We start from the raw sequence: 24,263 nt of genomic DNA on the forward strand, positions 1-24,263 counted from the left end.
GAGCCTGGTGGCTTGGCTGCCTTCCTGCTGGGAGGGACGCTTGTCCTCTCCTCCCTGAACGTGCCAAGGGAAGCTCGGTCTCCCTTCCACTCGCCATGGCCGGCTGCTCCCTCCAGCCAGTGGAGCAGCTGGCGCTTCCCTGGCTGGTGCAGAGGGTCGGCAGCTCTCTTGGCCCGCCTGGAGGTCTCGCCCTGGCTCAGCCAGGAGAGAAGGAGCTCCTCCCGTGCCGTGTCCCAGCCATGCTCAGGAGAGGGGCGAGTGGCCCCCCTCACGTGCCTCTGAGGACAGCTGCCCTGCAGCCGGATTGCTGGCATACCAGCAGAACAAGCCTTGCTCTCTGTGGCCGACCTCGTGCTACTCCTTTCTCCCGCTGGCCCCGCTCGGCTGCCTCTCCCTCTGCATCCCGCTGGGGCGGTGAACGGCACCGATCTGGTGACCTCAGCCGGGCCAGGGCCAGACCCCTTCCCCAGGGGATCACCCGCTGTGTCTCGGAACCCCCAGCTGCGTCCAGAGCCATCCTTGGGACCTGATCGGCATCGTGCGTTCTTGGGGCCCCTGCCCTTGCTTGGGGGGGACATGACACACGGCCTGCTTCCTCCCTTCCAGCCGGCAGCGCGGCCCCACCCTGCCCCTTATCTCTCCCTCCTTATCGTCCTCCGCTGGCTGCTGGCCCGCTCCCTTATAAGGTGCGGTGCCGCATCCCTGCTTGCATCTCCGCAGGTAACTCCCCTCTTTGGAGGGAGGCTTTCCCAACAGAGCTGCGTGGCCTTCGTCCCTGGCGCTGGGGGCGGCAGGCGAGGTAGCCCAGGTGGCGATCCCGCTGCCGGTCCAACCAGTTGGGCGCGACGGGCGGAGGCGAGCAGCTCCCTTCCCGCTGCCACCAGAGGCGGCTGCTGCTGGCGGTTCACCCACTCGGCTCTTGCCGGGGCCGGGCGCCTGGGGCACGGCTCCCCCTGAGGAAGGTGGGGCTGGGCCGGGGCAGGTAGGTGCCCAAGGTGGTGTCTGACCCGCCTGCGGGAGCAGCCCTTTCCCGCCTGGGGAGGGCCGGCTGGCCGCCCGCCAGCCCGTCCAAAGTCCGTTGTGCCTGCCCTCTGTGACCTGCCTCCAGGGAGAGCCCTTCCCGGCGGGGCCGCGAGCCAAGAAGGCAGCTGAAGCCCTGGGCAGGAGATGGGAGAGCCTCTCCCCTGGAGCGGGGTCGGGCAGAGCCGGCTGGGGAGTGTGAGCAAGGTGGCTTGCACAACCTGGAAGCGAGGACGCGTCTGCCCAGGCAGGCAGGTCCCTCCCTGGTGCGCTGGTCTGTGGTGGGAGATGGCAGCGCGGGGTGTGGGCACGTTCCTGCCTCTGGGGCGGCGGGAGAGAAACAGCCGTGGCCAAAACTCCCTCGCCCGTGCAGGGACGTGGGAGCTACTGCCGTCAACTGTCCTGCTTCCCCTGTGGCCTGCAGTGCTCTCCTGAACCGAACGCAGAAGCGGACGGGATGGGGATGGGCCTGTGGGCTCTCTGCCTGATGCCCTGCCAGCTTGCTGCACCTTGGCTAGCGTTAGCGCTTGCTGCCTCGGGCAGGCTGAGGTCTAAGGACTGATGTGTGAGCCTGGACCCTGCTTTCAGGGGGGCGGAAAGATGCCAAAGATGTTGGCTCATTTATTTTTTAGCTAATTGAGACTGACCAGAAGCCTGGGGTGAATTAGCAGGGCTGTGAACCTGTGCAGAGCAAGCAAGTGTAACGCACTGCAAGCGCTTGGACAATTGCAGGCTTGAATTATTGATGGGGTTTCTGTTTTTCCTAAGTGCATCATGATAGGCAACTGGAACCAGGAGAATTCGCTGCTTCCTCTCTCCTGAGGATGGGGGGTCTGGTGCTGAGAGCTGTTGATGGGCGCTTTCGAAGGGCAGGCAGCCAGCTGGCTCTCCTCGGAGTCCCTCACATTGATAGGGCAAGGTGAATTATTTGAGTGATGTTGCCATTTTTCTTGTCTAGTCGGTGCTGGGGACTGTGGTGGAGCAGGAGCAAGTTCCTTGGGCGGTGCATCCCTTGCCAGCCTGGCCGGTGGGTCTGGCCTGGGAGCCCGGAGCTCCCGGTGTCCCCACGGGGGCTCAGCCAGCCTGGGTGAGGGGCTGGGTCCCTCCTGGCTCTGGTCACAGCGGGTGGGGATGAGCCGGAGGAGAAGGGCTGCTTCGCTCGTGCCTCGCAGCAGCAGGGGGGCTGTGAGGGGTGTCCGGCCATGGTGCCAACCCTTGCCGGTTGCCTAACAGGCACCCAGGGGACACAACCAAGCAGTAGAGCTGCGGGGAGGGCCGGGACTTGGCCGATGTGACTCTGTCCGCCCCCTCCCCAGTGGCAGAGGGCTGTTGGGAGCGAGCGCCTGGTGTGTCTCTCAGCAGGGAGCTGGGGCAGGGCCGATGTGGCAGAGGTGGCTCCTGGCTTTCTGTGCTTGGCTTGAACTTTGCCCAAAATCCTCCATGCTGAGGGAGCGGCCTTAGCTCCAGGGATCCCAGGACCATTGGGTGATAGCTCTCTGGGGACTCGGGACACGGAGCAGGGCTGGAGCAGGTCCTTGCAAAGACCCAAGCAGAAGCCTGTGTGCTGGAGATCCCCTGCGTGCAGCGGGCGCTGCCTGTCAAGCTTCCTGCCTGTGTCTTATCTGCCGGATCTTGTCCGTTGTCCCGGGCCTGTGGTGTACGATTCCCCATCTGCTGGCTCGGTCTGGGGTTAATCTTTCCGTGGCTGACAGGGAGGCACTCCTGGTGGGGAGCCTTCAAGGCTTGAACTCCATCCTCTGGCAGAGGAGGGTGCAGGTGAACTCTAGGTGAGTATGGCTATGGTTTGGCCCCAGAAATTATTTTTCCAGGCAAAGGATTTGTTCTGGGGGAAGGCAATCCCCCTGAGAAGCAGGGGCAAGGGGTTTTGGAAAAATGTGCCATGTCAAAGCTGCCCTCAGTGGAAGAGCTCTGGAGGGCTCGGTCCAGGTTGAGGGTGTCTGTCTGGCTACTACCAAGCCTTTAGTCCAGCCAGGAAGGTGACGGTGGGTACCTGCGGAGAGAAGCTCTGTGCATGCGAATCGGCTCGTGGCTGCCAGCAAGGGGGCTGTTCTCCGAAGGCACCACGCGTTGGACGTCTCTCTGGTGGACCTGCTCTGGCTTCAGGACCTCTGGGCGCAGCGCAGGGTTGTGCTGGTGCCAGGAAGCTTGGAGATAAGGCCGGAGGGATTTGGGTGTAAAGCTTTCTGGGTAGCTGTGTTGTCCCCAGGGGTCCCCTCTTGCTGATAGCCCCGGGGGAAGTGCTCTGGTACTTCTGCCCTGGGGTGTGTTTTGTCTTTAGGCTTTTTGTTTTGCCCTGAACGGAGTCAGCTGAAATATTTTTGGCTTGCTGGGGTTTTTAAGTAACGGGTGTGTCAGCAAGTGCCTCTCTCATGATGAAAAGGCTTTCATGCAGCCGTCCTCAAAGATGGTCAGGGTCTGGCTTTGGAAAAATGCTCTGTAGTTGTATCTTCAGAAGCTGGGGAGGAGGAGGAGGGGGGAATGGGTGCAAAGCGATCCCTGGAATTTCACCCTTGCGGGATCCGGCGTACTTGGCTTCGAGCTGTCACAAGCAGCTTGCTGGCTGGCATGATCGGGCTGCATAGCTGAGGGTCTCCTCTTCCCTCCCCTCCCTGTCTTGCTTTGAAGATGACCGGTGCCCCGAGCTGGCATCGGGAGGTGGTGAGGGGCTGTGCCGTGCCTGGGAAGCCCCTGTCCCTGAAATGCTGGTGTGCAGCCACTGTGGGAGGGATTTGGGGCAGATTCCCCACAGCTGGGAGGGCGTAAGGCTGAGTGGCTGTTTGGGGTTTGTGTGTTAGCCAGCTGTAAGGGAACGGCTGCGCTCCAAGCCAGGATGGCGCTGGCGTGTGTCTGTGGGGAGAGCTGGGGACAGCGCTTGCTAACCTCTCTGGACCTGGCACTGCCTCTTGGTAATTATGTCTTTAATCCCGGATCGATGAAGACTAGATGGCTGGAGCGAGAGCGGAGGGAGGTGGTGTGTCCTGATGGTGGAGGCCTCGGGAGGAGAGCTGGGAGAGCCCCCTCGGGCGGCGGGTACCCTGTTCTGCTGGCACCTCTTGCCCATGATGGAGCCGTGCCCGCTGCTCAGGGCGGGAGGGACAGCCACGCATGCAGGGCAGGCTCCAGACGCTCAAAGCGTCGCTACCCCACTGCTTAACGTGGCCTGATCCTGTGGAGAGACCCTCAGGTGGCCGCTCTCGAGCATCAGTGGGTCAGTGTCGATGGGTCTGCAGAGCCATGGGCTCCGCCAAGCCTAGGACCACAGCCCAGCCCCTCCTCTGCCTGCCCTGATGTGACAGCCTCCCTGAAAGCCCCTCGACTGCCGCCTCTCCCTGAGGCTTTCTGCTCTGATCTGGTGGCCCAAAAGGGGAGGGGGGCCTGCGCATGTCCCCGCACCTCCTCCCCCCTGCGCTGGCGGGGCAGTTGTGAGTGCAAGGGGCGCTGGCAGGCGAGGGACCTGTCCTGTTCCTTCCCCCTGCTGTTGTGTTTACTCCCTGTGGAAGGGACGGGAAGGAAACAGCCTCACAGCTGCTCTGGCCCCTTATCTGGGGCCCTTAACGGCCCTGCAAATTTCATTGTTAGCTTCCATGTTCTCCGGGCTGCGTTCCCAGGGGACGTGCAGAGGTGGGGACCCGGGGCTGGCTGTGCGGGGCCTGCCTGGCAGCCACGCAGGGCTGGAGGAATCTGCTGGGGTTGCTGTCTCTCCTCTACGTGCCTTCCCGCAGAGGCAAACCCTGCTGGCCTGCGCTTGCTGCTCAGTACTGGGCTGCTTGCAAGCGAGCCCGTTCACAAGAGCAGGGGCTCAACTAAATCTCTCCTTGAAGCCAGCATGCTGACTCCATCCTCATGCACCCCAAAAATCTGCCTCTTCTGCGTAGAGATGGTCTAGGGTGGGCTGGGTAGCTGTTACATAGCAGCACAGCTACTTGGGCAAGGTCCTGTCGTGGAGGATCCCTTCCTTCTCTGTAGAGGGGTGTTCCCCTCTTTAAAAAGGCTTGGTGAAATACCACTCTGGAAACAAATTGCAACGAGCCAATGGGGCTTCTGGCTGGGGTTTTGGATGCTCCGGTTGTGTAGGGTGCCTGGGTGGTAGGACCATCCTGTGACCTGCTGGAGAAGTCTGGGATGTGGCAAGGAGATGCTCTGCTTTTCTCGGGGGAGAGGGAGTGGGCCAGTGGTCCAGGCTGCCTCTCCCCAGCACCTGGCTGGCTGCAGCAGCCTCCCTGCAGTAGGACTCGGTGAGGCTGGGCCCTGCAGACCTGCTCCGTGTCTGTCTGGACTGACAGTGACCTTCAGCGAGCCTCAGAAGGCGGGGGATCTGTGTCCCTGCTTGAAGTGGGTGGATGCCCACCAAAGATGGGGAGTGTTTGACTCAAGGGTGAGAGGTGGGATGTGTCAACACTGTTCTGGGAGGCACCAAGCCTCTCCTTCAGGGGATCTCTGTTGCAAATCCATGGGGCAGGTGAGACCTCAGAGCAACAAGGGTCAGAACCGTTCCTGCATTTCCATACAAGGCTTGGGGAGTCAAGCTGTTAAAAAAGGCCTTAGGTCATACCTGTTGCAAGGTGGGAGGAGTGGAAAGCTGCGTGCGTGAGCCAGGAGTCATGTCTGGGAGCCTCTGAAAGCCTGCTTGGGCTCCTGAGCCAAGAGTGGTGGGCTGCATTCCTCCGGGGGTGCGGACTGGCCGGCGAGCGTCCCAGCCCACGTTGGGCTGGGGCAGGGCGCTGGGAGCCGAAGCAGTCTGGAGCGGGTGTGCGTGTGCCATGGCTTCATCTCTTGCCGGGCACCACATGAGCATGAGTAGAACAACTGGATTTTTTTATTGATGAAGGCAGATTACAGGGTGGCAGTGACCAGATGTTCAAATGGACTGCAGGCGGCCTCCAAAGCCCTTGGAAGAAATCCACCCTGCTTCGCTGGGCTCAGTCGTGGTGGTGCCACGGTGTCTGATAAGCACCGGGGCCGCCTGTGTCCGAGGGAAGCTTTGGGAGGGCAGAGCCACGGGAGGAGTGGACTCGTTGGGAGTGGGGGAGGCATTTCAGGAAGGGTTTAATCTGGATACACTTGAGATAGTGTGGGAAATGAATTAAAAAAACCCAACAAGTCCTGCTCTGAGCTCCTCTGAACCAGCTTCTGCTGCAGGCTGGGACTGGAGGGGCAGGGCTGCCAGGGAGCGTGGGGCTGTGGGAGGCGGATGGGACCGGGCTCTGCGGAGGGGCCTGTGCTCGCGATCCCGGGTCGCCGTTACAGCCACACCGGGGCGGTGGCACTGGGGGAGTGGGCAGAGCCGATGGTGGAGACCGTGGGAAAGCAGTTTCTGTGCTGGCTGCCTGGCTCCAACGAGTCCCCACACGCCTGCCATGACTGCGCGGGTTTGGGAAAACCTCTGGCGGGCTTGCTGGGACTCGGCTGGGCTGTGCGGGGAGCGGAGGGCTGAGCCCTTGCCGTTCCTCTCTGCCTGTGCTGTTCTCCTGTTGGTGGGGAACAGTCAGAGATGCTGGGGTCTTCAGGGAGCTGGGGGGCTGCTGTGGGAAGAGCGCCGTGCTTGCCACCCCACCGGCCCTCTCCAGACACTGCTCCATCTGTCAGAGAAGAGGGGGTGGGTGAGAGGAGCCCCATTCCCCAATCTGTTGCCTGCCCTACCTTCTGTTTTGAGTTCACTCGTGTGATTTTTGACCTCTGCTCCTGCTGTCCCTGCAGCTCTCTTCCCTCCTGCTTCCTCACTGTGGTGGCTGGGCTATTTCTCCCATGACTCTCTCCGTCTAGAGCTGGCTGTCCCGTGCCTTTGCCAATCAAACCCGAACTTCCTCCTCTAACAGGTCTGTATGGAAGAATATTGCCTTTCTCTATCAAAATAAGTTGATTGTGGTGTGCTTGTTCACTGTTCTCCTTTGGGAGGGGATGTCGGAGGGGTCCAAGCCAATGCCCGTCCCTAGTCTGTGGGCTGAGGACCTCCTGGGGTGGCTGCAGCCTTGAATGCCCTGGTGAGAACCTGGAGGGTGGTGAGTTTTGGCAGCGAAGGTTGCTCATGGGGTCCCCTTTAGGGGGGGTCTCATCCCACTTCATCCCCTTTCCTGGGTAGGAGGGAGCTGTGGAGCGGGGGCTGTCTCCCCACCTCTTATCACACTGGGGGGGAGGGAGCATAAATGATACAGTCCTCTCCTTCAGCCCTTCCCTGGAGGAAATAAAATTCTGCCCCAGGGCCGTGCCCTCCCCTCCTGCCACTGACTGCAGGCAGCTTCTCCTTGGCGGGGAAGTTTTCCTGCAGCCTGAGCAGGGCCCTCGTGGGGAGAGGGAACCTCCTCAGCACACAGCAGCTCTTCTGAACCTGGCTCAGCCACAACTGCTTGGTGCGATGGGGGAGGACCTTCTGCCCCCAAAGTGCCACTTCTCCAAGCTTAAATGCTGGGGCAAGGAGCATCTGAGTCACGCCTGGGGCTGTGCTGCTCTGAGACCCTTTTGCCAGCTCTCTGGTGGTGGGTGGGAATGGGTGTTAATGCTATAAGATAATTTTTTTTTCTTGTTCTGAGAATCTGTCTTAATGAAATCAGTTTCTTCTGACCGCTCTTCTCTCCTCCTTTCCTCCCCCAAATCACATGCAGTGAAGGGAGGGGCTCCTGCCCTTCTGGGTCACTTTTCTTCCCCTCACCTTGACACCAAGCCGCCTCTGCTTGTGCCTCCCTGTGCCCTCTGCCCCCGCCCTGCCCGTCCTGGGCACCCGTCACCCATGGACGACTCGGAAGTGGAGTCGACCGCCAGCATCCTTGCCTCTGTCAAGGAGCAGGAGGCACAGTTCGAGAAGCTGACCCGGGCGCTCGAGGAGGAACGGCGCCATGTCTCAGCCCAACTGGAACGAGTCCGGGTCTCCCCACAGGACGCCGGCCCGGGCTTGGCCAACGGCACGCTCACCCGGCGGCACCAGGTAAAAAACCCCCTCGGCAGAGGTGGGTGCGGAGGCTCCCGGAGCCCCCGTCTGTGTCAATCCTGCCTCAGTGGTGGCAGCCCTGGGCCCGGCTCCCTTCCTTTGGCCCTCCTTGGGTACGTGAGGTGGAGGAGGGCTAGGCTGGTCTTGTAACACTGATGGTACTGTATGTGTGCTGGGGCTGAAGGTGATCTGGGGATGTGCAAACCTACCTTGGCAGCCAGAGTCTTCTGGGGAGAAGGAGCCAGTCTGGAGGGTCTTGCTGCCAGGTCAGCTCTGGTTTGGTTTTGTGAAGGTTGGAGGCTGTCTATATTCAGTACCTGGGCATCTTTGCTCCCCATCCCATTCAGCTTCTTGAAGGTGGCCGAAATGCAGGGGTTGGTGTACAGCTGTGGGGGATTGCGTGTGTATCCTTCTTGTGTGATGATGGGCAAGTCCCTGGCACCTCGATCTGTCCCCCAAACAGCCAAACCAGGGCTGGGAGAGATCTCTTCTCTGTAGGGCTGGAAGTGTGGTTTCATCTGCCTTGGCCTGAGGTCTCTCTCCTGTTCTCATTTTCCTGGGCTCTGTTTTGGGGAGGGGCGCTCGGAGGGCTGGTGCGTGGTGGTGTGCCTTTCCAGCAGGTGGAAAGAGAGGTGCTTTTCCAGCTGTGGATGGCGGTGGTGGTGCTAGGAGAGACTTGTGGGTTGGGGGAGGGAAGGGGTGGGCAGAGGAGGAGCGCAACAGAGTCAAACGGTAGCACTCTGCAATCAGCCGCCGCGCATCCGCGCTGTTCCATCGCAATCCTGGGGGGCCTCTGGGATGTCGCTTGCGGCTCCTGCGTCAGAAGATGTGGAAGGTCTCCAGGGCCGTGCTGGGGAGCAGGGATGGGTCTTGGACATTCCATCAGGAACGTGTGGGCACCATGGGAAAGCTGGGGTGTCTGGAGGGGGGCTGAATGGTGTGCCCTCCAACTCTTCCCCAGGCTGGAATGGGAGGTGTTCCGCCGCCTGTCGCACAGACCCCCGAGGAGCGTGCTCCTCTCCCGGGAGTGACACGGGGTGTGCGCTGGGTGTCTGTCAGGTGCGGGGGATGGCCTGCTCGGGGCCTGGCAGGATACGTGGGATCCCGGCAGTGGGAGATCGGTCTAGTAACAGGCCTGCTGTCGTGCTGTGTGTTTCAGAACGGCCGTTTCTTGGGCGATGCTGACCTGGAAAGGCAGAAATATCCAGATCTGAAGCTCAACGGGCCGCAGGTAAGGGGAGCTGAGCCCTCTGGCTCTGGGCAGCTGCTTGCCGATGGGGGTGGAGGGGCAGGGCTCCAGCGTCCCCACCCTAGCTGGGAGAGGGGAGGACTTGCGTTTCTAATGTGGCCACCCTGAAGGGGGTTTGGGTGTGGGGTTGTTGGTGCCCCCTCCCGTGCAAGAGGATATCAGGGCTCCCTGAGAGGCGAGATCTCTTGGCCGGCTGACTCCAGGGAGGCCCGTGTTGGCGGTGGGGGCTGACTGCCTGTCCCTTGCTCCCTTCAGGACCACAGCCACCTCTTGTACAGCACAATCCCCAGGATGCAGGACCCAGGACAGATTGTGGAGGAGACATACACCATGGAGGAGGACCCAGAAGGGGCCATGTCGGTCGTGTCTGTGGAGACATCAGATGATGGGACAACCCGGCGTACAGAGACAACGGTACAGGCCTGGGGAGAGCATGGCGGGACAGGGCTCTGGCCAGGGACCCTGATGGCTGGGGTGCTACAGCTGTGATGTCTGCCAGCTTGCTGTGCTGTGAGCTGAAACGGGGTGTGAAATGGAGTAGGGTGCTGGGCTGGAAGGGGAATCTAGGGACGCAGGGGTGTGGCGGATTTCCTGATGAGTGTCCTGTGTCCATCCCTCTAGGTGAAGAAAGTGGTGAAGACTGTGACCACCCGGACGGTGCAGCAGGTGCCGGTGGGGCCTGATGGCTTACCTTTGGAAACCTCCCCTGTCACCACCAACTACGTCCAGACCATGGACAGGAACTTCCGCAAGAATGGCAATGGGGGCCCCGGCAGCTACCTGAGCCAGCCGGGCACGGCCACCCTTCCTCGTAACTACCACTACCCCGATGGCTACGGCCGCCCTTACGAGGATGGCTACCCAGGCAGCGATCACAGCTACGGCAGCCTGTCCCGTGTCACCCGCATTGATGAGCGCTACCGCCCCTCCATGGACACCTACCGGGCCCCCAGCCGTCAGGACATCTATGGCCCCCAGCCTCAAGTGCGTGTCGGAGGCAGCAACATGGACCTCAACCACTTCCACCCCGAGCCGTATGGCCTGGAGGATGACCAGCGCAGCGTGGGCTTTGAAGATGTGGACTATGGGCTTATGTCTGACTACGGCACGGCCAGGCGGGCAGGGACCCCGTCTGATCCTCGGCGGCGGCTCAGGTATGTGGCAGGGGGCACTGGGGTGGGGGATGCTATGGGGTCCCTTTAACTTCACCCTCTTTGGAGGAAGGAGGATCACAGAGACAATGCTGTGAGCTGAGTCACGCGGCTCATGCAGGAGAAAACTTGCATCCGCTTCTAATTGTCTGCTTAATTGGTGGTTAAAACTCAGTGCTAATTGAGCCAGTCGTCCTGCAGCAAGGAGTTCCACTGGGCGGTTGGATGTAGCTCCGGGCCCTTCCCTCTCTGTGCCACCCGTTCTGCTAGTGGGATGGCAGGCTCATCTGTGCCCCAGCCTGGCTTATCCTGCTGGGAACCGTGCCTGATGCGGGCTGTGCGGCACAGCCCCGCATCAGAAGTAGCAGCAGCCTGGAGATCGCGCTCTCCCTGAGCTGAGAGCAGCCCCGGGGAGCGGTGCTGAGCCCAGGGCTGGGGTGAGCAAGGCTCAGCCCTGCAGTGCCCCGGGCAGCGTTCCTGCAGCAGGGCCCTGGTGCAGGGTGGGAGCCAGGGCAGGGCGGGAGAAGCTGCTCAACCTGTTTGGTGGTAGCAGTTTCTCCCCCTCGTTTGTCTGTGGGTGATTGGTGACTCCTCCAGCCTGACTGCTGAGCAGCTGCCCTGCCAGGCTGCTGCTGCCGCAGCCGTTGGGTAGCCAGAGCAGGGTCTTGGTGGTCCTTTAGCTGCCCCGCCAGGCGTGCGGCTGGGCATCCTGGGGTGTTACGTGCCTGAGGCCATGACTCCTGTAGACTGGTGTCTTGTGCCAGCTGTGTCTCTTGCACAAACACTGCTGCTGCCTGCCTAAGCCTCTCAGCCTGCTCCGCTTGCTGCCTGGGCTGTCACGCGAGGTTTGGGGAGGTGCTGGAGGAAGGCTCAGAGGGTGGTGGGGTAGGAATGGAGTGAGGGGCTGAGCCTGGCTCCGAGAGATGGGGAGGGGGCTGTGGCAGCAGGCTAGGATGGATGTATGTCTCCTGAGTTCCCTGGGGCTGGGACAGGTAAGGCTGAGCACAGGCTGCTTAAGGTCCTAGGGCATAAAACAGAAGCAGGAGGGAGAGACCCGAGGGAAAGGAGGCTCTTGCCAGCCCCTGTTGGGCGGATCGCCCAACTCGAAGCATGTACTGTAAATCCGCAGTAGCTCCTGGCTGCTGAAGGGACTAAAGGAGGAGCTTTGTCTGTCCTTTCGGCTTGTGCCAGCACAAGTGTTTCTGTTGCTGTGCTGAACCAGTTAGGGCGGTTGTTCACCCAGATTGATTTCCCTGGCCCACCTCGCCTTGTGAAGCTTGTGCTGGCTAGAGGAGGGCAGGCAAGGCTGCTGCCCCTGCTGCCTGCACCGGCTTGAGCAGTCTGCGAGAAGCCAGCATTAGCAGTTTTGAGCACGTGGCTGTCATGGCTAGCCCCTCGGTTAGCAGCTTGGGCAGAAGGGGTTAAGCAAGCATGTCCAACCCATGGCTGCTTCACTCCAGCCTGGGGCTGTGGAGGGAGCGAATGCCAGCCAAGACCCAAGATGGAAGGCTCTGGCTTGCAAAGCTTCCCTGGGTTTCTGTTCTGCCCAGCACACGGGCAGGAGCCATCCCTGGATGGTCTGGTCTGAACTGCTCAGCCTTTGAGACAGTGAGTCCTCTCTGCTGGGCCGGATGGTGTCTGTGCTCCTTCTGCCCTTCCAGATCCTGGAGGACTGGAGTTACAGGAGCCAGGTGCAGGAGCTGCAGCCGGGTGGGAGACTGGGGGACTTGGGTCACAACAGAGGGAGAAGGTCCCACTTCAAGCATGGCCAAGGAGCAGCCCTGGTGGAGATGTCGCCGTGTCCTGCAGGGGTGGTGCAGGGTATGGAAGATGGGTCGGTGCGGCCTGTGAGCAGGCTCTCCCTCCCCAGGCAGACTGATAAAGATCGCAGCAATCTGTGGAATCCAGGTGCTGTTGAGCTTGGCTTGTCCCCTGCCTTCTCAGTTACCCTCCGCACTCAGCTGCCCGGCCTGCAGGAATGGGAACAGGCAAGATCAGCATCCCCCCTGCCTCAGAGATGTTTGTCTTGAGCTGGGGCCTGGCTGTTAATGACTTCCTTCAGGGAGGCAGCTTGCCGGGCACACAGGAGACAGAGGAGTGCGTTGAGCCGACAGACACAGCGTGTGCTGGCTGCCATGGGCCACAAAGTGCAGGGGTCCCCTCTCCTGTGGCTCTTCTTGGGGCTCCCTCTCTGCAGGGGAAGAGGGAAGGGGGTTCAGCAGCAGCACAGGGTGTGCTCCCCGCTCCCTGCCAGCCCCGTCTCGCCCGGAGGCGCGGGGGCATCCAGCACTGAATGACCCTTGCGGCTGGGAGCGAGGTCAGCTGCCAGCCGTGTTGACAAGCATCGAGAGGCTTGTTTGCACCACTGGCACTCGGCTGCATCTTGCTCCTGCCTTGTCCTGCTGCGGGGACGGTGGTGGTGGTCGGCCTGGTGCGCCGAGCGCTGCGCAGTGGGGAGCGTCTCCTTGGCATCTCCTAGTAGCCATGCCGTGTGCAAGCAGTGCATTTCCCTGTTGGAACATGCTGAAAGCTAACCTCGCAGCCCACTGCCACCATCTGCGGTGGCGGCTTGCAGGCAGCTGTGCAGCGGCACCTGAGGGGGATGTGGCTGTGAAAGCGGCTGCCATCTGGAGCCGGTGGTTTTGGCGAGCCCCGTACCAGAGGCTGTAGGGGAAGTGGCAGCATAAGGAGCAGAACCTGCTACCATCCTTTGTTGCAACTTCCCTGCCTGCTCCGGGGCAGGGGGCTGCCTGCGCCTGATTTGGGAGCTCAGAAGGTGGCCGAGCAGTCCTCGGGGCAGATGTGAGCCAGAAGATGCTACCTCATCTTGGACCCTGGTTGTGCGTCCCCAGTGCCCTGGCCCAGCAGGGCTGACAGCAGCGGTCAGGCCCCTCTGTTTAAGTGCCAAGTCCCCTCCCATCCTCTTCTATTGGAAATTGCTGGATTCCTCTGCCTGGCTGGGGGAAGGATTATATTGCCAGTGACTACAAAAATAGGGTGAGAATCTGGCATTTTGTGTGGTGTATGTTCTGGGGGTGATAAATGTCACCTTGGCGCTTGGGGGACTAGTTGCACTTTCTTGCAGCTTCCACGTGCTTGTTAGGGCTCGTTTCCAGTGAGCTAGGTCTGTGGGTGAACCGCTCCTCACCAGGGCAGGGGGTGTGGGGCCGCAGCTCTTGCCTGTGCCTGAGCTGGGAGCCGTGAGGTTGATCCCTGGAGCCTGGGTGTCTCTTGATGCCCAACTAAGCCTGTTCCCTGGGCAGCAGTGCAACTTGGGTATATCGCCAGGCATCTGCAGGCAAAAGAGTTTGAGCCCCGTGCTGGGTAAAAATCTTTGTTCTAGCCATGATGCTCTGAAATAACGGCAGTGGCTTGTTCTGGCAGCAGCTTGCGTGTCCGGGGCAGCTGGGGTGATGGGGTGCAGTGTTGGATACAGCCAGAGGTGCAGCAGAGAACTGGATGGCCTGAAACTGGACTCAGGGGGCTCGCTGCGCCCAGGCGGTGCTGGTGTTAACAGGCCTGGGGAGCTCCTGGGTGATCCGCTCTCCCAGCCGCCTGTTCTGGTATGAACTTGCCCTCTAGTGGCTGCGGACCCAAATGGTTTTTTGTGCCTCTGGGGCCGGCTCCTGCCTCCGTAGAGGTTTGCCTCTGACCCAAAGCTAAAGCGGGTGGGTGGGTGGGAAGGGACTGGAATAGCTGTTGAGGCTGCCTTCTCCTGGGGAACAACTGCCTGCTTCCTGAGCAGGCCTGGGGACACGGGGGGTGGCCTTCTGCGGCCACGGACTCCGGCTGGAGCCTGCGTGGGCAGCAGGAAGGTGGCCCGACACTGCTCTGCTGCCTGGCTCCCAGCCCTCGATGGGAGTCTGCCTGGTGCACTCCAGCAGGGTAGTGGTGACTTAAACACTGTGTGCGCTTCAGCCTGTCTCCTGGTGGGTTGGAGGGGACACAGCATCCCCCCAAGGTCTAGGGCTCGTGCTGACGCCTGCTGTCTTCTCTCCTAGGAGTTATGAAGACATGCTGGTGGATGAAGTGAGTCCTGACCGGTACTACTGGGCCCCCCTGGCTCAGCACGAGCGGGGCAGCCTGGCTAGTCTGGACAGCCTGCGGAAGGGAGGTCCGGCCCCGGGTAACTGGCGCCAGCCAGAACTGCCAGAGGTAATAGCCATGCTGAGCTTCCGGCTGGATGCCGTCAAGTCCAACGCGGCCGCCTATCTGCAGCACCTCTGCTACCGTAACGACAAGGTGAAGACGGAGGTGCGCAAGCTGAAGGGCATTCCCGTGCTGGTGGGGTTGCTAGACCACCCCAAGAAAGAGGTGCACTATGGTGCCTGTGGAGCCCTCAAGAACATCTCCTTTGGCAAGGACCAAGACAATAAGATTGCCATCAAGAACTGCGATGGGGTACCTGCTCTGGTGCGCCTGTTGCGGAAGGCCCATGACATGGACCTCACAGAGGTGATCACAGGTAATGGCTCCAGGGAGGAGAGGAGGGGCTAATCCGTTGGGTGAGGGATGCACAGCGCAGGTTTTTAAGCCCGCGTGGTCCGACTGATCGCCTCCCACTTGTGGCATTGCAGGAACACTGTGGAACCTGTCCTCACATGACTCGATCAAGATGGCCATTGTGGATCATGCACTACATGCCCTGACCGATGAGGTGGTCATTCCGCGCTCAGGCTGGGAGCGGGAACCCAATGAGGACTCGAAACCCCGCCATATCGAGTGGGAGTCGGTGCTCACCAACACCGCTGGCTGCCTTAGGTATGGGAGGGGGGCTACCAACTGCCGGCAGAGAGCTGGCGTGGGTCGGGGCTGCTGTAATGTCCTTCCTGGCTGCTCCTGCTAGCTTTCTGGGACTGCCAAAGGATGTCTGCAGAGGAGCTGCTCTCCTAGGACAGCTACTGGTGATGCAGTCCTTGATTTTGGAGGTGTTTCTCTCAGTGGAGGGGAGCTCCAGGAGTCTTTCTCTGGTTTAAGCTCTACTGGGTGTGGGCTGTTCCTCGCCTGTCCTCAGCTGTCTCTTCCATGACGGTTCTCTCCTGCCTGCCAGGAACGTGAGCTCAGAGCGGAGCGAGGCCCGTCGGAAGCTGCGGGAATGTGATGGGCTGGTGGATGCCCTGATCTACATCGTCCAGTCTGAGATCGGCCAGAAGGACTTGGACAGCAAGGTATCACAGAGGGGGTGTTGTTGGGGCACACGTAGAGCTCTGCCCTTGTCAAGCAGCTCTAGTAGCGCTCTGCTGTTCATGGTGGCTAAAGCTGGGTTCATCCCAAGACAGATGAAGAATGGACAGGGGCAATCTCCACCAGGGAGGGATTTGCTTTGACAGGACTAGGTTGGGAAAACCTGGTCCAGGCTCACACCTTTCCATGATCTCCGCCTGGGAAGAGAGAGCTTGTGTGGGGTGTGACCTGGGTACTGTTTGGCCAGGAGGTGACTGGCACTCAGCCTGCAGTTTGCAGTAGGAATGGCCCTCCAACAGGGGTCTAGTGGTGTCACTCATCCCCATGCTGGTATCCTCTGGCTCAGGGCTCCCTGATCCGCCTTGACAAGGCGTTGGCTTGAATTTTCCTTGAGACTTCCCTTGGACCTTTTGTACTTATGGCAGAGAGATTTTTGGCCCAGCAAAAAGTGTGAACTCATGCCAGCAGAGCTGGCTGTCCCTCCTTTGGTATTGGGGGTATGCTCCAGCTCCATCCAAGATGGAGCTGCATATCCCCCGGTCCCAGTTCAGCCCCCCTTGGCCTGGCTCTGGGTTGCAAGCTGTGATGGGGCCCTCACTCAGAGACATGGGATGGGCATGTGCTGTTCCAAGTCAAACTATCTGGCTTTCTCTCTAGCTGGTGGAGAACTGCGTGTGCCTGCTGAGAAACTTGTCCTACCAAGTCCACCGTGAGATCCCCCATGCTGAGCGCTATCAGGAGACACCTCTGGCCCCTGCCAACAATGCTGGGCCCCATGCCGCGAGCTGCTTTGGTGCCAAGAAGGGCAAAGGTTTGTTGGGTGGCAGCAGCATGGAGGGAGGTGGGATAAGGACAGATCCACTAGAGTGGAGCTTGAGGGTGGTCTGGGGTCTCTGTGCTCCTACTCTGGCATCTCTTGTGTGAAGGCTAGACTGCAGCTTTCTTTGGAGACGCAGTGGCCCATGCCTCCCCTGGCTTTGGGAGCTACTGCTTGGCTTACCCAAAGCATTTGACACAAGCTAATGGTGGGTTTCTGTGGTGGTGGGATGGTGATGGATAGATGTCCACTAACTCCACACCTTCCCTTTTCTCCTGTGTTGCCCCTTCCCCTTCCCTTTGCTTTCTTGCCAAATGATCTGCCCCATGATGCTGTCGGCACTTCTCTCCTCCTGCCTCCCCTCTCTCCTGTCCTTCTCTCCGCTTCGCCAATAGACGAATGGTTCTCCAGAGGTGAGTGCGCTCTTGGTTTTAATTTTTCCATGGTTTGATTGGGTGCTTTCTCTAGCCCTCTTTGTTTTCCCCCACCACCACCAGCTGGGCATGTACTGCCTGCAGTGTAGCTAATGCCCTTGATGTCCCCTCCTGGGACGTGCTGGTAGCTTAGCTTCAGCTCACCTCTGGGCTTGTTCTTGTAGCAAGTGGCAAAGAGCTGTTGGGCTGATATGGGTGGAGAGAGGAGGTATCTTATGCCTCTCTGCTTGCCCTTTGAAGGTAAAAAGCTCCCAGAAGACCCTGGTGCCGATACAGTGGATTTTCCCAAAAGAACAACTCCAGCCAAAGGTATGTTCCTCGGTGCATTTGTGTAGGGCTTGGGTGTGCAGGGCTGCTTCTCCACAAGCAGTCCAGGAGAGGAGTGAGTAGAGTTGATTTCCCATTGAAGTGAGCCTCTCACATGGGCAGAAGTTTGGTTTGGAGGGGCTATGTTTCTGATTGCCCAAGTGCCTGTTAAAACACTAGCTCTGCCACAGACAGTTGTGAGGATGCTTGTTGTGCTTGGAGGAGGTCAGCGCTGCCTAAGGACAGGCTTCCTGGGGCTGCAGAGGGAGCTATTGCCCTAGGGACTGGAGGACAGCGTGGTGACAGAGCCTTAGGAAGGGCAGGCCTCTAGGGTGGTCTCAGACTTCTCCTGGCCATGAAGAACAGGCAGGATTTAAAGCCAAAAAAACCCACCTTAAAGTGTTCTCCAGCATGAGGAAGGGTCATTCCAGGAAGCCTCTGGGGACAAGCGTCTTGCTGCCTAGAGGGCTGTGAATCACAGCCCCTCTCTGGCTGGCCAAGCCGTGGGCATTAGCCCTGGGCTTGAGTTCAGCTCCCTCTGCCCCAAAACACCCTGTGGTTCCTGGGGGGACCCTGGTGCTCCCAGGGGTATGAAGAGTCAAGCTAGAAGAATCACACAAAGTTAGGACAGACCTGACCTTGTGAGCAGCTCAGATATGTGGTGGTGGCTCCTCAGGCTGACCTGGGCTGTGGGAAGAGTCAGCACCCATCTCTGGTGGAAGCCTGAGAAGCCACCTGCTCTGTCTTTGGGAGCTGGGGGCATCTCTCCCCACAGCTGAGCACAGAGAGCAAGCTGGAAAACCTGGCCTCGCAACTGTAAACTGCAGTCTCGCTGCTGCTTTAGAAGTCACTTCTGGGCATATGTTTCCATGGAAAAGAGTTAATACTTGAAGGCCTGATCCCTGCCTGCTTGCTAGGGTAGTGAAGAGCTGGAGACCTGGTGCCTTCAGTCTCTGAGGATAAGCTGAACCTAGGCTGCAGTGTGGTGTTGGTGGCCACTTGCTTGGGGTGTTTCCCCCTTCTTCCCACTGAGAGTGGGCTGAGCCTTTTGCTACCACAGCGCCCAGCTGCCAAGCTTGCTGTCCCACCACGTGCCCTTGCCTGGGTTGGGTACTTCTCAGCCAGGTATTGTACTGAAACTGAGGTCTCCTTGCTGATGGCAGCAGTGCTGTGGTTCAGCCCCAACCTGTCCTGAGCTGCAGCAGTGGGTTGGGGACTGTGGGCAGCAGCCATGGCATCCTTGATCAGGGCTGGTGCTGGGGGCTGGGGTTTCTGGTACTGTGGGGCAGCCTGGCCCCCTCTGTACCGAGGACCCAGCCTCCAGGGAGCCGTGAGCGTGGGTAAAAGCTTCCAGCCTCATCTGCCCGGCAGTGCTCCTTTGAGTCAGATGCTAACAGAGCCCTTGAGTAAGTCCTTCCTACCTGTGTTCTTCTGGCAGGCTACGAGCTCCTCTTCCAGCCAGAAGTGGTCCGGATATACATCTCCCTTCTAAAGGAAAGCAAGACTCCAGCCATCCTAGAGGCTTCGGCAGGAGCCATTCAGAACCTGTGTGCTGGCAGTTGGACGGTGAGCGCCCCGTGGAGCTGGCCGTGTCCGCCTTCATCTGTGCTGCAGGGGAGGGGGCCATGGGGAGCAGGGAGCATCACCCTTGGGGTACCAGCAGAGCTGTAGATGGCCAAAGCTCTGCTGCTTCAGGCTGTTCACTTTGTGCGTGGCTCACTGCCCAAGAAGATGCCGTTCAGCAGCACGGTTCAGGTGTGGACCAGGTCTCTCCTGTGCTGTTAAGGGCTCTGTGCTCCCTGCCAGCTGTGCCTTCCCAAGGGCTGCCTGTCTGTGTCCCGGCCCGCAGCCAGCTCCCTGCCATTCTTTTCCTTCTGTAGGCTGGGGGCAGGGGATGAAGGTTTGGGGCTGCTCTGCATGTGCGTATGGAAAGACCATCAAGAGAAATCTTGCTTGCCTGGCCTGCAGGGGGGCTGTGGGACAGGAATGGGACCTTTGCAGGCTGTCTCGGTGTGGGTGAAGCCAGGACCCTCGGCTCCCAAGATGAGGGTGGGTGGCAAGGCTCCCAGTGGTGTCCCCAGCCCCAGGAACGGGGAGAGACTCTGCCTGCCCGGGTTACACCGTAGTGCTCTGCCTCTCCCTTGCAGTACGGCCGGTGCATCCGCTCGGCGCTGCGCCAGGAGAAGGGACTCTCCGCCATTGCTGACCTCCTCACCCACGACAGCGAGCGAGTGGTGAAAGCAGCATCCGGAGCCCTGCGCAACCTGGCTGTCGACTTGCGTAACAAAGAGCTGATAGGTGAGGGCTGCGGAGGAGAGGACGTGGTGCTTTCCGTATCCATCTGGGTTCGGCAGGAACTTCCTCCTGATCTTGGGCATGGCATCAGCCCAGCATCTGTCTGCTGCTCCTCTCCCAGAGCAGCATGTGCTGAGCTCCACTGAGAAGGACATAAAATTGGTCACCCGTCCCTGATCCTTCTGCAGTGATTTCCCCCCCCCCCCCCCCCCCCCCCTTGCAGTCCTCTTCCTTGCTTACTCATGCGCAGCTCTTTCCCCTTCCCAGGTAAACATGCCATCCCCAACCTAGTGAATAACCTGCCTGGAGGCCAGCAGACCCCAGCCAAAAACCTCTCTGAGGACACAGTGGTGTCAATCCTCAACACCATCAATGAAGTGATCGTAGACAACCTTGAGGCTGCCAAGAAGCTGCGGGAAACGCAGGGCATTGAGAAGTTGGTGCTGATCAACAAATCTGGGTAGGTTCTGCTTGAAGGATAATGCAAGGGGCAGAGAGGGGCTTCTCCAGGAGCTTCCTCAAGGCCATGGGTATTTCCAAACATCTCTTCCTCCACCTCTTTCTAGGAACCGCTCAGAGAGAGAAGTCCGAGCAGCCGCCCTTGTCTTGCAGACAGTCTGGGGATATAAAGAGCTGCGGAAGCCCCTGGAGAAGGAAGGCTGGAAGAAGTCAGATTTCCAGGTGTGGGGATGGGGGAATGGGGATGCCCTGTTGTGGCTGGGGCAGTAGGTAGGGTCCTGCAGCAGGGAGAAGGGTGTTCCTGGAGCTCAGCAGTACTGGATTTCAGCTCTTACCTTGCTGGTGGGATTGGAGACCCTTGAAGGTGTCCCCTCTGCTGTTTCTCAGCAGATGGCTGGCAGGAAGCCTCTACTAAGGAAGAAACACCCTGTAAAGCCTTAAGCCCCGTGTGCCACACAAGCATGCAGATGTGCAGGCACGAAAGTTTGCAGCACTAAAAGCCGCTGTGGCAGTACTGAAGACCAAGGTCCTCCAGGGCTTGGTTTCTTTCCCAAAAGCTGGGACTGTCCCTGCTTCTTAAGGGTTGGGTGCTGCCCTCACCCAGTCCAGGCGGGCTGCGTCCACTCTAATGTGGGTGCAGCCATGGGCTCTGGAGCACCCTCTGGTCGCTTGCTCAAGGGCTGTGGGAGGGTTCCTGGGTCCGTCCTGGTGTTGGGGGCTGGAGGGGTGGGATGTGCTGATGGGGGGAAGGAGCATCTGGGCCAGGGTCTGAGTGATCGCTGTCTGATGCTCCAGGTGAACCTGAGCAATGCCTCTCGGACCCAGGGAGGCAACTCGTTTGATGACAGCACCTTGCCTCTCATTGACAGGAACCAAAAAACAGGTATGTGCCTTCAGCACCTGTCCCCATGGTTGTCCTTCCATGTTGTGGGTACCCAGAACAGCTGGCCTTTGTCTCCTCCCTGTTCTTCAGCCCTGGCTTTCTTGGCAGCCACAGCTGCTCACACAAGGCCATCAGTTTGGGCTTTAGATGGCTTCTCAGGGCTAGAAATGATGCATGCAGTTAATGTAGGTCCTGTAGCATCCTTGGGTCAACAGTGCTGTGGCTGCAGCTGGCTCTGAGCTCCTCTAGCCAGGGTAGGCAGGGGTTCCTCTGCTGCTCGTGGCTGCAGGGGCTGTGTCTGATCTGCTGCTCTCCCATGCTTGTAGACAAGAAATCTTCCCGGGAGGAGATCCAGATGAGCAACATGGGACCAGGTAGGAGCAGGACTGAAAGAGGGGCATCTTGCCCCCTTGAGGGGGCAGAGCTCACATCTCTGGGGATGATGCTGCCTCCCATGGAGGTGACGTGACTGACTGTCCCCTCTCCTGCTCCAGACAACTATTCCACACTCAATGAGAGGGACCACAGCAGGACACTGGACCGATCTGGTGACCTCGGAGATATGGAGCCGGTGAAAGCAGCGCCGTTGATGGTGAGCACCTCTTCCTAATGAGGCAAGAGTGAGCAGGCCTGGGGTGCAGGAGATGACATGTCACTGTCCTGGCTGGCAGGAGGAGGGGAGAACTGGGCTCCCACAACTAACACACCCCGCTCCGTCGCCCCTACTAACCCCCGTGTGTCTGCAGCAGGAGGCGGGGCAGGAATCGCAGCCTGAGGTAGAGGAGGCAGAGGAGGAGGATGCCGTGTTTCCCCCCGTGTCGGTATGTCCCGCAGTGTCCTGCCCAATCTGAACAGCGGTGACCGATCCTGCTGCGCTGTTAGGGGTGCTTTGGCCAGCCAAATTCTGCTTTGATTGCTGCTCCTTGCAATCGCTGCCTGATCCGTCGGGGCCATGGTCATGCCTCCGCTGCTCGCTCGCTCCCTGGGCGTGCTAACATCTCTCCCTCTCTCTCCACAGCAGAAGATCTAGCTGCCATCCCCACCTCCACTCAGTTTGGGTTGATAATATATTATATATATAAATATATATATATATAACTCTTCGTGGTGGAATGGACTGACTTTTACCTTGTCTTATTTTGGATTTTTTGCTGGACTGTTTGTGCCAACTAGCCAGCCAAATGACTGGGCCCGGTCCCCTGGGGGCAGCCCGGGCCACTCTGCCTCCTCTAGACCACTGCACCTCCCCGTCTGGGACATCTCAGCAGATAACTCTTCCTCCCAGTCCTCCACCACCTCCTTCTTCCAGAGAGCAAAACCTCCTGCCTGACTCTGCCGGATTGACTGGCGTGGATGCTGCAAAAGGACTCCAGATCTCTGCCTCGACCAGGAACAGCCTTCTCTCCCACGCCTTCCCTTTTGCTCGGAATCGTCTGCAGGGAGAGAGACTGGGACCTCACTTGCCACCTTTTGGTTTTTTGTTTTGTTGCCTATAGGATATATTTTTGTGCGGGATCACTCTTCAACCAGGGCCATGGGGACAACGGGAGCATCCCTCCCTGGTGGTGGTGGGACCAGGTTGAGGGGGGCTGGAATCGTGGGGGGGTGAGGGGAAGGAAAAACAGCAATAACTTCTCTGGCTTGGTTCTAGATGAGGCTTCAGGGGCATGGGAAGGGGGATCTGGCTCTGGATCCTGCAGAGGGGTCTGGCTGGGGCCACTGGCCCCCGACTGCGAGGAGGGACCCTTGTTTGGGGAGATGGTCGGTGCGGGGGGCTTGGAATGGGCCTGCCTGCCCGGGGGGGGAGGGGGGGTCCCTGCGGAAGGAGGAGATGCGGCAGGGCTTTTGGGGAGAGGCAGCCTTCCTGGGGCGCGCCACGTGCCAGCCGCTGGCAGGGCTGCGAGCAGGCAGAGCCAGGATCCCCCCTCTCACCCCCGCACGCCAGCTGCCCGCGGTGCTGCCCCTCTAACTTTCTCTTGACACGTGCCTTTCTTTTGCCACTGTGAAATAGCTCTTTGAATCGTACTGTCTAGCTTCTTGGCTGGGGAAGGGGTGTTTCCTGGGCTTCTGGCAGGGCTGAGCGCTTCCATTCCCCACCAGGAGCCTTAACTGTCTGCAGTGGGGCTGGAAGCCTGTTTTGGGGGGATCCCAGACCCCTGCCCTCACTGATGAGGTGCAGGGCTCTCATCTGCATCCTGGCCTGGGGAGACTGGGCTGCCACGGGAGCTAGGACATCTCCTCCTCCTCTCTGCTGCGGTGGTGGTGGGCACATCTAAGTGCTGTGATCTTTTGGGGAGCCCTTGGGCTCCCTGTGCAACTGGAAGCCTCTGTAGGAGGCTGCAAACTGGAGCGGGAGCCCTCCCCAGCCTGGGGCTCCCCTGAGCCGCGGGCTGCCGGGGAGCAGGGCGGCTGCAGCAGGCAGATCTGGTGCCTTGCTCCTGCCTGCTCCTCTGCCCCAAAGCACCTCCCGGCTCCAGCGGAGCCCACCCTGGCTCCAGCCCCACCTCAGCTCAGTTTGGTTTTGTTCTGGGGTCTAACTCTTCTCTTTTCCTTTAAATATGTAAAACACTAATTCCTTTTTTAATTTTTAATTCCAAATGAACCAAAAAAAGAAAATCTTCCCCCTCTTCTCCTCCCCTGCCCGGGCTCTCCTGGGCCACCCCTGCCCTGGCAGGGAGCGGGGCTGGGGAGGCGGGGAGCAGGGAGCAACAGGCTCTTCCTTGTCTGATTCCTGTGCACACTCTTGTAACGCTTTTAAAACAAAATGATTTTTTTATATAAATAAAGTTTTTAAAGTGCGTCTGTGTGCCTTCCACCTAAGGCTGCCACCTTGGCGGTTTTAGCTTTGCAGTTGGGACCAAGTGTCTTTTCCAGGGGCAGGGCTGTGCTCTTCAGTGTCTCTCGGCCATGTGTGGCTCTGAGAGAGGCCAAAGCACCAAAACTTTGCCTTGTACTGAGCTCCTCCTCAGTTTTGCAGGGTGCTTGGGGCTGCTCAGGAGGTTGCTGAGAGCCCTCCCTCTCCCCAGAGCATCAGGGCTTCCTGCTGGGAAACCTTTCCCTGAATTTTCCCTCTCCTCTGGTGGCCGGTAGACTTTGCACAAGTGAAGGAATACTATAATTTCTGTAGTGCTGAGTGTGTCCTTAAAAAACCGAGGTGGGGGAGCCCTCTGGAGCAAGGGCTACCCCCCCCCCCCCCCCCCCCCCCCCCCCTCAAGCAGGGCTGGGCTGCAAACCTGCTCCTCCCCTCTGGGAGGACCGCGGCCAGGCTGGAATGCGGCGTGAACTCACTTTGCCTTCACCTGTGTGCGCGTGTGAAAATAAATACAGAAGGAAATTCTGTAAATTTGTGGAAGTACCTTTTTAGAAGCAGTTTTCTGGCTGTGCTTCGAACCAGTTTTTTTACTGAAGCTGTGTTGCTGTTTTTCTGGCTGTGCTTCGAACCAGTTTTTTTACTGAAGCTGTGTTGCTGTTGGAAAGGTTTCCCTGGGGCGCAGAGCAGCTCTTTGCCCTGCGGTAGCAGGA

At 59.5% G+C, this 24,263-nt stretch overlaps 1 protein-coding gene across 6 annotated transcripts in view; it reads left to right on the forward strand.

Annotated features, from left to right (window-relative positions):
• The window catches only part of CTNND1 (catenin delta 1), a 32,190-nt gene extending 8,650 nt beyond the window's left edge, over nucleotides 1-23,540 (forward strand). For 2 of the 6 annotated variants that reach the window (XM_082317213.1, XM_082317214.1), the window contains exons 2-20: nucleotides 6,739-6,857; nucleotides 7,641-7,960; nucleotides 9,123-9,194; nucleotides 9,468-9,626; nucleotides 9,834-10,366; nucleotides 14,365-14,828; nucleotides 14,941-15,124; nucleotides 15,414-15,531; nucleotides 16,205-16,358; nucleotides 16,760-16,777; nucleotides 17,039-17,107; nucleotides 18,543-18,670; nucleotides 19,252-19,402; nucleotides 19,667-19,859; nucleotides 19,966-20,080; nucleotides 20,654-20,741; nucleotides 21,068-21,115; nucleotides 21,236-21,333; nucleotides 21,488-21,739. In XM_082317213.1, the coding sequence (XP_082173339.1) occupies nucleotides 7,766-7,960; nucleotides 9,123-9,194; nucleotides 9,468-9,626; nucleotides 9,834-10,366; nucleotides 14,365-14,828; nucleotides 14,941-15,124; nucleotides 15,414-15,531; nucleotides 16,205-16,358; nucleotides 16,760-16,777; nucleotides 17,039-17,107; nucleotides 18,543-18,670; nucleotides 19,252-19,402; nucleotides 19,667-19,859; nucleotides 19,966-20,080; nucleotides 20,654-20,741; nucleotides 21,068-21,115; nucleotides 21,236-21,333; nucleotides 21,488-21,592 (2,892 nt within the window). In that variant the 5' untranslated portion in view covers nucleotides 6,739-6,857; nucleotides 7,641-7,765 and the 3' untranslated portion in view covers nucleotides 21,593-21,739. Of the gene's footprint in view, nucleotides 1-6,738; nucleotides 6,858-7,640; nucleotides 7,961-9,122; nucleotides 9,195-9,467; nucleotides 9,627-9,833; nucleotides 10,367-14,364; nucleotides 14,829-14,940; nucleotides 15,125-15,413; nucleotides 15,532-16,204; nucleotides 16,359-16,759; nucleotides 16,778-17,038; nucleotides 17,108-18,542; nucleotides 18,671-19,251; nucleotides 19,403-19,666; nucleotides 19,860-19,965; nucleotides 20,081-20,653; nucleotides 20,742-21,067; nucleotides 21,116-21,235; nucleotides 21,334-21,487; nucleotides 21,740-21,759 lie in introns of those variants that run through there. The other 4 variants (XM_082317217.1, XM_082317216.1, XM_082317215.1 and 1 more) reach the window with 4 other exon arrangements.
• The last annotated feature ends 723 nt before the right edge of the window (nucleotides 23,541-24,263 follow it).

This window comes from Platalea leucorodia, assembly GCF_965183815.1.
Source record: "Platalea leucorodia genome assembly, chromosome: 7".
Taxonomy (NCBI): Eukaryota; Metazoa; Chordata; class Aves; order Pelecaniformes; family Threskiornithidae; genus Platalea; species Platalea leucorodia.